General features: G+C 36.2%; 1 protein-coding gene across 1 annotated transcript; it reads right to left on the reverse strand.

The window, feature by feature from the left end:
* Positions 1–1,343: 1,343 nt before the first annotated feature.
* LOC143614801 (uncharacterized) lies at positions 1,344–4,877 on the reverse strand. Its single transcript, XM_077088128.1, has 6 exons — positions 4,811–4,877; positions 4,052–4,075; positions 3,872–3,945; positions 3,614–3,789; positions 3,388–3,496; positions 1,344–1,722 (listed from the first exon to the last, which is right to left on the reverse strand). The coding sequence occupies exons 1-6, from the start codon at positions 4,875–4,877 to the stop codon at positions 1,417–1,419; spliced, it is 756 nt and encodes a 251-aa protein (XP_076944243.1). The 3' UTR covers positions 1,344–1,416.
* Between the last annotated feature and the right edge of the window lie 8,577 nt (positions 4,878–13,454).

Here is a 13,454-nt window from a genome sequence, read left to right on the forward strand (position 1 = left end):
GACTTGTTAGTTTACACAGAACTTTTTTCCTATAAAACGTGAGAACCCATTACTAGTTACGTAAACCCACTGGGGCCAACAATACCTGCTAATAAATGCAACTAGATAAAGTGCAATTTGCGATGGGCATCTGGCCTTCAAGGGTTAAGTGCAGAAAGCAGTTGTAGCCGAACACAACTAGTTAGATATAAGATCATTCAGAGCTGGAAAGGTGTAAATGTTTAAATATTATGTTTGTTTATAATCAATCATTGCATGGGTTTGAGTTCAAACTTCCACTTTTTCGCTCGCTCGTTTTATCAAACAACTGGTACATAACCAGAATAATCACAAACCATGTGGCTAAATTTGGTATCCACATCTGTAGCTGAGCATCCCATTCGGTTTGCAAATGAACTGAGGAGCAACAAAATTAAGAAAATGGGAATTCTTTTACACAAACTGATCATTAATTACCCCAACATTGCATGAAATATGTTTGTGATTAAGCATGATTGTTTGTCAAAAGTTCTCAAGTACTAGTGAACAAATGATCTTTGCCTTGGAGTAAATTAAGATTAGAAATCCACCATTTGAGATCAACTTGGAGAAGATATTAGATTAACATACGCATGTTATTCACTAATTTGTTGTTTTGGATCAACTTTGCCTTGCTTGTGTGCCATCATGAAGGTGAACCAATAGACTAACAGACCACGAAACTTATTCACTAATTTGTTGTTTGGCTCAACTCTGCCCGCGTGTGTGCCATCATGAAGGCGAACCAATAGACTAATAGACCACGAAACACACGAACTTCTGAAGGATGCAATGTGGGCCCGTTAAAGTTTTTCAGTGCGTCAGGAAATTGTGCATCACTGTTGCAATGTGTCTGGCCATATATGAGAGTAATCCACGTTCTAAAAAGAAACTTGATTCGTTTGGATTGACCAGAAACGAACAACCACAAACAGTAATCAGTAAAAGGAGTAGCTTAAGAACTACATGCGTACCCTAGTTTGTCTTTCCATAAGTTTCATAATTGGTTAAACGTTTTAAATATACTAAAAGATTATGTTTATTGTAAATACCCAAGTTGATGTTAACCAGTTCGTTTCACTCCTAAATTATATTTCAAGTTTACCCATTTGACTAAGAGCGAAAGGTTAGCCCAAATGTACATGTTTAGAATCGTAAATTCATAATCGACATGAGTAAGCTATAACCCAAAATAGACTACACAATCGAATGCAATGGGTCCTTTCACTTCTAATACGAATTCCTTCAATTTTCTTTTAAACCAAAAAGATTGCATCAGGTCAACCAAAGCAAATTACAACCGCTTTAACCAAGACCAACTAAGGCATCAGCCCGTCAATTCTACAAAGTTCAGCTTCTAAAAATCCCACAAAAATATGAAACTCTTAAGACTACATATTAGTGATAGTCAAGATACAAAGTCACCTGCTCAAGCTTTTCATATGGCAGTTTAAGTCTCCAATCCTTTTGTTTGCGGCTCATTGGTCTTCCTTTCGATGCCGGGTCCCGGTTTTCTTTTACATCAGCCAACTTCCATACACAACTTCCAGATTCCATTTCAATAGATTCCAAAAAGAATACTCCTTCCTTTGCAGGGGATTTAGAATCATCATGTTCTATGTACTTTACTCGCATAGCCATGTTTTCAAAACGTTGTAAATCATTTGGTATTCTTAGTAGCCGATCTGCTCCTGGAGATGATACCTTAAAAAAACATCCAAGGTTTTTTTCATGTTTCAAGAATTATTTAGTAAGAAAATAATCAGATTTTGGGTTGTCATTTTTAACTAATCTAATAAACATATTGTCTTTTAGTTGATATGTTTTAACGCATATAATTAAATAGGCCGATACATTAACCAGTTTAAAATTGCAATTAAAAATTAAAATATCTTTTATAGGTCAACCCGCTTATTTATTACAACCAGTCAACCCATTTAACCTCATGACCCGTCACCTGTTTGATTAAATATTCAGCCCGGCGCCCATTAACACATTTATTATTACAATAACAAATTAATTATATCTGTATCAGGTCAACCTGCCAACCCTTTATACCCATCTTTTACAGCCAGTCAACCCGTTTATTTTTTTACAACCAGTCAACCCGTTTAACCTCATTATCCGTCACCTGTTTGATTAAATATTCAGCCCGGCGTCCGTTAACACATTTATTATTACAATAAATAATTAAATATATCTCTATAAGGTCAACCTGCCAACCCTTTTGACCCATCTTTTACAGCCACTCAACCCATTAAATCTCATATGACTCATCAACCCATTTAATTAAACAGGCCGACCCGTTAACCTGTTTATAACTACAATAAAAAAAATCTTTTATAAAGTCAACCTGCCAACCCGTTTGACCCATTTTTTACAACCACTAAGCCGTTTAATGCCAGTACAACCCGTTTAATTAAACAGGCCGACCATATACCCGTTTAAAATTACAACAAAAATACCTTATATAAAGCCAACCCACCAATTCGTTTGACCCAATCTTTAAAAATCAACTCATTCAATCTCATTACAACCCATTAAGTCGTCAACCCGCTTAAGTAAACAGGCAGACACGTTAACCCTTTTAAAATTCAATCAATAATTTTTATAAGGCCAACCTGCCAACCCGTTTCACCCATTTTTTCAACCAGACACTCAGTCAGCCCGTTTTTTATAAGGTTAATCATTACAGTCTGTTAACCTGTTTAACCTCTTTACAGCCCGCCAACCCGTTTAACCTCTTTACAGCCAATCAACCCGTTTAACCTCGTTACAAGCCATTTAAAACCCATCAACCAAATCCATAGTTGTCAATAGCGATGATAGCGCTCGATATAGCGCGCTATGTAGCGTAGCTAGGATTTCATCGCTATCTCATATTTAGCGCTTAATAGCGTGAAGAATAGCGATCTTTCAGGTTTATTGAAATTTTTTCTCTATTTTAATCAAAATAGCGAGGCTAAACCCTATATCTTAGCTGGATTTCAGGATTTTTTTTGTTAATATACTTATAAAAACACCGTTTTGTCAAACATAAGAATAAAATACAAAAAAATATTTTTATAAACATAAAATAGTTAGCGATATCGCTACGTAGCGTCTAGGTAGCTTGTCGCTATCTTCTGCTATTCGCTATTAACAACTATGCAACCAACCTGTTTGACTCGTCTAGATAATGGGTTAAAGGGGCCGTATTCAAGTTACACGATTTTAAGTATGTTAGGGTAATGACTAATATTTTTAACACGGATAGATATATGGGTTGTATTCAGGTCTATTAACTCAATCCACCAACTAGACCAGATTGACACCCCTAAATTATGGACGTTATATCACTAAACATTACAAAATAACTTTAAGGGTTACCTCAAGAGCCAAATCACTAGGGACATCACCAACATCTCCAGCTTCATCTAGTTTCTTCTTGTATTCATGATTGTAACTTTGTATATCCTCCATGCTCGGGCACCCATATCTAAAACAAAAACATTATATCAAGAAAACAACAGCATTTTCATGAAATCATGCCAATAAACAAGATGTCAGGCAAGAAAAGAATATGATAAAGACGAGATCAGATAGAAATTGTTACTCGTTACAGAGTCGATCTAGTCTGACGTAAATGTATCCTCGAGGAGACGTTTTAAAAGCAAAGATTTCAATGTCATCACCAAAGTGTTGCAGCACTTGTTGAGCTATGGATAGAGCTCTCTCGCCCCAAGGGCAGTTTTGTAAAACAACACCACCTCCATCTCCACCATCTCCAATCTGTAAATAATTTTAAAGCAAAATCAGCAAGTGTTGTACAATAGGAGTGTGTGTGTGTGCAAAGGAGAGAGAGAGAGTTAACCTGAGGGTCAGATTCATCATCTTCTTCTTCCCATAAGTCATCGGGAATGGGTTCCACCTCATCATTTGTTTCACCTGCAAGAATGTTTGTCATTAAATGAGCTAAAGGGACATTTCGTCGAACACCTGGTGGGCATTTATAAAAAAAAGAAAATCTAAAATAAGAAAGATGGATGATTACAGTGAGTTAGTTGTTTGTCTTCAGCTACGGCATTGGTGGTGGTGGATTAGTGGGCAAAAGAGAAATCGAAAGATGGGGATGTTTTAAGAGAAGAATGATTATTAGGAAATACGGGTAAAGAAGAATAAGAATGTAAACGAGAGATGAGGTCTCTGTTTCTGTTCATGAACAAGGGTAGTAAGTTACGAGCCAATTTCATCATCTCCAATAACAATCAAGAAGACCATCTCCCTCTTGTTTTTGCCTTTGTAAGCGGACCGATCTTCTCTTGGACCAAGATTCGTGTCCCCTTATGCCACCCGTAGTGGGCAACCTTATGGGACGATTTGTGGGTGAGAAACCGCCCTCCTCAACCCCCCCCCCCTCCCGTTGAAATGTGGGGCGATAGGGGGCGCATCCTATTTGTCGCCATGGTTGTTTAGGAAAATAATAATAATAATTTCTTTTGACGGAGCGGTCACATTTTTATAAAAAAAAATTAATAAAAACTTAATATAAATACCAAACCAATTCAACCAATTTTTCACCATATCATACACAATACACAAACTCAAATATAAATACCAAACTAATTCAACAATTTTCACCATTTCAAACTTCTTCACATTTTCATTTCATTCTATCTCAAAATGGATTCCCCATATAGCCCGAACCCTTCCCAAATTTGGGATCAAGTAAGTAAAAGGAGAGTCAAAGAATTTGTCAAGTGCAACAACGAGTGTTGGAGGAGACAAAAGAGGCCATAAACGCAATGCGGACCGTTGCCAATACGATAGTGTCTGGCTCTACAAGCTCTTCGTTGCCACTTAGGCGATCGTATATCCATCGGGATCGTACTGAAGCGAACAATCGTTTGATGAAGGACTACCTCAACGACACACCTACATTTAACGACGCTATGTTTCAACGTCGTTTTCGGATGTCTAAGCGTTTATTTTTGCGCATTGTGAGAGATTTGGAGCGAGAGTATTTTCGACAAAAACCCGACGCAAGAGGATATTTAGGATTCACCGCCATCAAAAAGTGTACTTCGACGCTACGCATCCTCGCGTACGGCAACACGACCGACATCAACGACGAGTATTTAAAGATGACTGAGAAAACGACGCGAGACTCGTTGGAGAATTTTTGCATCGGTAAAATTTAAATTGTTTACATTAATTATTGTTTTTAATATAAATATTTTTTAATAATTTATTTGTATAGGAATAATACAATTATACGTTGGTCATAATCTGAGAAATCCAACTTTAAAAGACCTGACTTGCATATACGACGTACACGAAATCAAACATTCTTTTCCCCGCATGATCGGGAGTATAGATTGCATGCATTGGGAGTGGGGCAACTGTTCAACTGCACGCATGGGGATGTCAATACACTTGTGGTGACCATGGAGTACCAACGGTTAGTCTTCAAGCCATTTGTTCACACGACCTCTGGATTTGGTCGGCCTACTTCGACTACGCCGGGTCCAACAACGACATAAACGTTCTCAACGTGTCCCCCGTGCTAGAGTATTACATCAACCGTAGCATACCGGTCTTACCGTTTTATGCCAACGATGCCTTCTATCGTCACATATACTATTTGGGAGATAAAATATATCCAGAGTACTTGATCATCGTCAAAACGTTTCAAGACCCGATCGAAGAAAAAAGAGAATACTTTAAGAAAAAGCAAGAGTCCGTGCGAAAGGATATCGAGAGGTGTTTGGGGGTTCTAAAAAAACGTTGGCGTTATGTGAAAAACCCATGTCGTGTATAGACATTGGCAAAAATGAGCGATGTCATGTATACGTGTATCATATTGCATAATATGATTTTAGAAGACACTGCAAAGCAATATGTCAACACTATATACCAGGAAGCGTTACAGAACAGTTCCCTCAACCAACCGCGGAGAAACGAACGCAAAACATTCACAAGCTCACATCAAGTGAGATACATAACCAACTTAAGGCGGATTTGGTTCAACAAGTGTGGGATAATCGTCCCGTTGAAGTAGAAGACGAGGACGAAGATAAGGACGAATACGAAGATAAGGAAAACGAAGACGAGGAGGAGAACAAAGATGAAGATAAAGACGAGGATGAGGACGAAGATAATGAATAGATTAGTATTTTTATGTATTTTTTATTTTACTTTTTTATGTGTTTTTTTTATTTTGATTACAATTTATATTTCTTTTATTTAGTTAATTTATTAAATTTTAATAACTTAATTGGTTTTGTTTGTTTAGTTTAATTATAAAAAGAAAATAATAAAAATGGTGACGTGGCACATGAGGGGCTACAAAACCCATTACACCCCAAAAACAAATTTCTACAACTTACTGACTGGGCACCAAATATCGCCATTCGCCCAGTTTATAGCCCCTCCACTACACATAGCCTTAATGAGACATTAAGTAACAAACAAACATAAATGATTACATATTAATTCAAAAACGGTGCTTAAAATGCTTGATTTTTGTTAACTGAGAATTTATACGCTCGAATTGATCACCGTTTCATTGTTTGGATCGCTTTTTCGAGTTAGTTTTACATCAATCGGCTCGCATATTCATATCGATCAAAAGCCCTAAACATCAGTTTGAAATTTAGAAAAAAACTTAATGGCCTTAACTCTTTTTAACGGGGTCCAAAACTAGTGTGAAAGTTGGGATCGAAGATAACTATAGTCTAAGGTGAGATTATTATCGAGCAACTATAAAAATGTGTGATTATTAAAATCCAATCTGCCAACATTTAAACCCCTTTATTAAGGTGTATATGAATACTTTTATACAAGTGTAGTCATCCGATCAAAATAGAGAAGCATGTGAGCAGGGAATAAGTTGCGTCGCAACTTCCTTTTAAATGACAAAACCGAACAAATTATCTAGAAATTTAATGCTAACATGCTTGGGAAGATTTTCATTTCTTGTATACTATGAGTTGTGTGAGCATTATTTTGGCTTGGTTATGTCGTACAACTACAGTTCATCTGTGAATTTGTCTTGTCAGTTTGCAGTAGTCTTCCCAAAGTTAACGTCACTGTATCGTTACATAATTTTGGTGACATTAATATCATTTTTTTATGACTGGATTTGTTTAAAGACTAAATTAGAAATTAGAATAAACATTAACTTTAGTCACGAGGTGAGTACACTACACACATTCACATCAAGACTATTCTTTTCAAGGATCATGGAACCTTAAGACTATCTTTATCAACAACCCAACCCAACCCAACCCAACCCAACTTTTTAATAAAAAACTAATTTCTCTCTCTTCCACATACACAACTGATATAATGCTAAATATTTATGTTTCCCGTGTATATTTTATTTAATATTTTAATTGTCTTTGTTCGTTTTTTTGTCAATATTTGTATACTACTAACATTTTATGTGTCGTAGCTTCCGGGAGTTGATCGTGATTAAAAAGGGCGAAAAACGAGCCGAAACAGAGATCCGGAACGCGTCAGGAAGGAACCAGAGCAGAGAACCGGTCAGACCGGGCCGGTCTACTGCCCCCCTTGGAAAAGCACGCCGCGCCGCGCGGAGGGGTGCCCACATCCCGTCGCGCGGCGCCTAGGGGTATTTAAACACCTTTAACTTAAACCTAAACATAACCTGAAAGCCACCAGCCGAATTGGAGAGTTCTTGGAGCTATCTTACGAGTCTTGTGGTGATTTTGAAGGCAAGAGAACATCCGGTGAAGAGCTAGACGTTTAAAATCGAAGAACACGGGTTTTATCGCCTTTAATCTTTCGTTCTTTATTATTACACCATGTTTTCGTTATTATTTGTTTTGTTTGATTTAGACTATAAGATGCTAGGCTAAACTCCATAAACTATTCGCGGAATATTAAAAACATTCAAACCATTTCATTACATAACCACATTATTGTCTTACCGATCATTTCAAATCATATAACATAAAAATTGTCTTTAAAATAACATAACACTTCCTTGAGATGCCAACTTCTTCAAGTCCATGCCATGTGTCTCCCCTTATGCAAGCTGCCTCAATCTACTCACCTGCGTGCATACTAAAAGTCAGCTACGCTGAGTGAGTTCTAGTTAATCGCATAACTTACTTTACATACACATATACGTTCCCGAATGTACGCATTACATACATAACCTGTACTTCATTCATCCATACACATTTATAGCTAACCTTACGTTAAAAAGGGCATTTCACCCTACATACCTCGGATATTTTTAGGGTCTGGTACCCTCCTTCCTCAGATATTATTAGGGTCCGGTCTCCCTTCATCCTCAGATATTATTAGGGTCTGGTTTCCCTTCATCCTCGGATATTATTGGGGTCCGGTACCCTCCATCCTCGGATATTATTAGGGTCCGGTCACCCTTTTCTTCCATTCCTTCCTACCATACCTTTCTATATATATAATGGTAAGTTTCATACATACATACATCATTCATTCCTCATGTACAACAATTTTATCATCAAACCTTTACCTGGCAGTACATGTAATATCCGAAGATCGTTCATGTACCGACAAGCAGTCAATCATACCTTTCACATATAATATATATGGCATACACTTATCACTTAGGATAAGTGTATTAACTAATCACATCGAGTATGCACACAACCCCGAAAACATAACAAGGAATGGGGCTAGAAACTCACCTGAATTTGGTTACGTTCACCGTTAATCGTTCTTCCCTTCTTGAGTTGTGCACGACTAACTGTATAACAATTATATGTATCAATAAACTATCACTACACATATCGTCTTTCTAGTTTAATTATTACCCTCAACAAACGGGGGTCCGGGGGCAGCGCCCCTGGCAGCGGGGTCTAGGGGCGGCAGCCCCTAGCAGTGTCCAAGGGGCAGAGCTGTCACACCCCAACCTACGGCGGAAATGCCGGGGTGAACTGATTGCTCACGGCTTTTCAAAGGTTACTATCATGCAGTATTTAAATGACAATATCTATTAATTTAATTCAATTATCAAATAAATCAAATACAAACAAGTACATAATTCATACAAATTTTATATTTCTTGATTTAAAATATTCTTCTAACTAAATTCTTCACTAAGTCTTCACCAACCTGCATTAAATTTCTATGATAACCTGCATATGCGTATAAAATAGATTTTTGTCAACAACACATATTGAGTGAGTAAAACACCAGTTTAAGACACTACCATAATATATATAATAAATAAAGAAAGATGCAATCTGTTCCTGTGAGGATAAACAGTTAAGCCATAGCACATACACAAATAATCAACCATAAAGAAAGGGCTCAACCAATCCATATAAATGGACATTGGTTACCAAGAAAGGACTAAACCGTTGCCATAAAAATGGACATCGGTTGCCGAAGTAAGCAATAACATTCAAATAAAGCAAGTAAGTAAATAGCAAGTTAAGCATAAACTGATAAATACACACAAGGATTAACAATTGCGGTTTTGAATACTAGATAATAGTTAAATATATATAACATACGCATATGTCCCCAAAAAGGTTTAAAAATAAGTAAAAAGGGGAGTGATTACTCACCTTAGTAAATAAGCAAGAGATAATGATTCAACAAGAAAGATAAAGGTAGATCAAGCTCTTCAGGAAAAACGACGAGATATCCTAATAAAGAATAGTTACGGAAATTAAGTATGAATTCAACAATGCTCATAAAGCTATATAGAGGTTCATGATTAGATGATCGAGTGCATTCTAACGAAAGTTAAATATTACTTTAGTTTATTACTAATTTTATTAAATAGTATATTTTATTATCCAAGTTTTATCGTAAATAACATGATTATTTAAAATGTATAAAAATACTTAAATAAATATTTATAAAAGTTTTATAGTCTACATAAAGATATTTGTTTCTTTAAATCTAAAAGTACGTTAAATGTATTTATATATTTATATATTGTTAATAAAGATTTCTTTTAAATAGATATTGTAAATAATAAATAATAATATTTACGTAAATTATAATCTTTTTATAAAACACTTTGATTTATACAATATGTTAAATAACGGGATATTTCAAATATATATATATATATATATATATATATATTAAAAACCTTTATTATATTTTAAATATCGATTATATATACATATATATAGTGTTTAACCAAAGTTCGGATAAAAGACTAGTTTAAATGTCGGTTTTTAATGAAATAGTTTTAATTAATTATTATTGTTAATAACATGTTTAATAATTGATTTAAAAGAAAAGAAACAAAAATGCTAAAAATCCGGGGTTGCGGGGGATCGAACCCGCGACCTGCACCCCCGAGACTCAAAGACTTTACCAGCTACACTACCTTAGCGACTTGCAACAATGATCAGAACTGATTAAATATATACAGAGGTGGATATTAACAGATTTGATTTAAGAACCCTAGGATTAACAATCAATCAAATCTATTAATGTTCATATTTCCAGCCTTAGGGCTTTCGTTCATTACGTTAATGCGATCATAACCCAACTATTATATACCTCGTTAACGATCTGTGCTGGGTGCAATAATGAAGAACAGGGCCGGCGATACGGAATGATGAACGAACATTGAAACAGATGATATAACACAACTGATTGGAGGGTTATCGACGGCGATGATGTAGAGATACTAACTGCAAGGTTAATTGGATTTATATAATCCATTACGTGTATAACGAGTTAGGGTTTAAGGTCGGTTCAAACGAAATAGGTAAAACGAATCCGCGAGATTGAGTTAACACAATTAGCTTGTCGATTTGGCCGCATATGGTAAGTATAAAGCGAGTATAGGTCCAATTTCCATAAACATGACGAGAATTTGAGGTCCAAGACATACCAATTGATAACCGGTTTGCGATTTAAGGTTAGGATTAGGATACGGGTTATGGGTATCCAGTTGGTATAATGGGTTATATCATAAATTTCAATTTCAGTCCCTGATGTTTGAGGATGGGCACAAAAGGGTTAATAGTTTAGTTAAGGGTGATCTTTGTCATAAGTTGAAAGTTATAAACATATATTATATAAATAACTAGTAATAATATTATAAAAATTTATATACTCGATAGGCGCGATAAAATTTCCCGAACATAAAAAAAATAGATCGGGCAATATGATTAATGAATGCTGATTTATAAAAATCGGAGTTGTTACAAGAGCCCCTGGCTGGGGTCGAGTTGCCAGATCAGCTTGGAAAAAATTTATTTCCATTAACTGTCTTAACACATTTTCCATTAGAATTTTAAATTATTTTCTAATTCGCTAACTCATTTGCCCTAACGAATTAAGCCTAATTCGTTAACTAATTCGTTATCTTAACATGTTCTTGTTCGTTACTTGGTTCTTAACGAATTGGGTTCATAATGAACTGGTCCTTATAACGAATTGAACCCTATAACGAACTGGACTTCTTAACGAATCAGTCCATAGCGAACCAGTCCATATAACGAATTAGCCCATCTAATTCGTTATCTCTTCTAACGAACTGGCTATAACGAATCAAGGGTGATTCGTTATCTTTTCCCTTAACTAATTGAACACGAACTGAAGCTAGTTCGCTATGTTTTCTATAACGAATTATATCGCGAATCACCCCTAATTCATTAACTCCCCGTTAACGAATTAGGCTTAGGTCAGACAATGTCGGGAACATTCTCTGACATTCCCCTTTTACCTCGTACCATTTCCAGCGCCGCCTTTCTGGCGCCGTCGATGGAAAATCGCGGATTCGCCGGAAAAACGAGTTTTAACTCGTTTTTCACCGTTTTTCGTCCCGTTCGATCCAGATCTGAGCTAGGGTGACCCCTAAGCCCATCTTAGGTTCGGTTTATACCCGATTCCACCCGGATCTCGTGACTTAAACGGTTTAACGGTGTCGGCTCGTCGTTTCGCAACTAGATCTAACGGGGTTGAGCTCATACAATATCATACTAACATTACCTTGGATCGGGATCGGTTTTCCTTGGTGGTTTCGGCTAGAAAGAGAAACTAGAGAGAGAGAGCTTAAGTGTGTGTTTTGGTGGTGTATGGAATATGTGTAGAAATGAATTAAATGGGTGATTAATGGTTTATATAATTATAGATCATGAGCTTAAGCCCATGGTCTTTTCCTTCTTTCCTTCATGACCCAAGTCCATAACTCATATCCATTTTACCCAACACTAGCCCCACTCATAATAACTCGTATTTCATTTATTAACCAAAACTCGAAAAACGGGATGTTACATCCCGTTTTCAAATATATTTGTAAAATACCTATGTCTTATGAAGGGTTTTTAATTTTTGCATCTAGTAGCAATATTTAAGGAGTTGATTAGAGTTGAAAAATGTTGACTTAGTTGATGGGTGATGATAATATTGAGTTTGTGTCACCACTTTACACCTAGAAGAGAGGAGGTGATATTAACTTTGAAACTTTAGAAATGTGCCAAAGAGGGGAAGAAACGATGGAATAAAGGACAAGATCAAGAGAGTGCCAATTTTCTAACAAAATTGTGGGAAACATCAAGATATTTGAACGTGTACTTCACTTCCTTGTAAAGAAAGAAGCTTGGTATGTAATAAATAATCTTACTTGTGAACACTAGAATTTGAGTATTTTTGTTTGATGATAAATTTTGTTAGCAAAATTACGGATTTGAGGTTTATATTAGTTGCAAAAGAAAAGATTATAAACATGTTAATGTTCGAGCTTCTTAAATGTTGTTTAAATGTACAACCATTGGTTTTTAGCTCGAAACAAACCGAGTTGGTTCAACGTATTATAATTTAGGGATATTGGTTTTTAATACTCACAGCTTTCACTTATTGGATGATATCACTCCCAACTAACGATTTGTCTCTCACCACTCCCAACTTGTAACATGTTTTCTTCTGTCACTCCTGAACTTAACGAACCCTAACTCCGTTAGTTTTTTGCTGACGTGACACGTTTTTGCTGATTTGGCATTCATACGTGGCATTTTTACACACATGGCATGAAAATAAAAATAATATAAATATTATATATTTTATTATATAATATATAGTTTATATATTATACACTCACCACCTATTCCGACCACCACCACCACCACCAAACAACACCAGTGCCACCACTAATCCACCCCTAATCCACCACGGTTCTCAACCCGCCCCCCCCCCCCCCCCCAAAAAAAAAAATCAGTTGTTCACAAACAAGAAATACCTGTAACCAAATCGGAAGAACACGCCAACGAATTTCAGCAATACTTCTCGTCGATTGAAATGACAAATCGGTTTTCCGACGAATTTGGTGGGTTTCTTGGTTGAAATCGATGGTGGGTTTGCCATTTAAATGAAATCAGGGTATGTAACAACCACCCCAAATCCGAGTTGTAAAGTGCCGGACTAGTACGATTAAAGGGAAGTGGAGATCGGTGGAGATTCGCTAAGGT

Source organism: Bidens hawaiensis, unplaced genomic scaffold, assembly GCF_021521415.1.
Source record: "Bidens hawaiensis isolate Kalapana, Puna unplaced genomic scaffold, B.hawaiensis_p1.1 tig00041121_1, whole genome shotgun sequence".
NCBI classification, from domain to species: Eukaryota; Viridiplantae; Streptophyta; class Magnoliopsida; order Asterales; family Asteraceae; genus Bidens; species Bidens hawaiensis.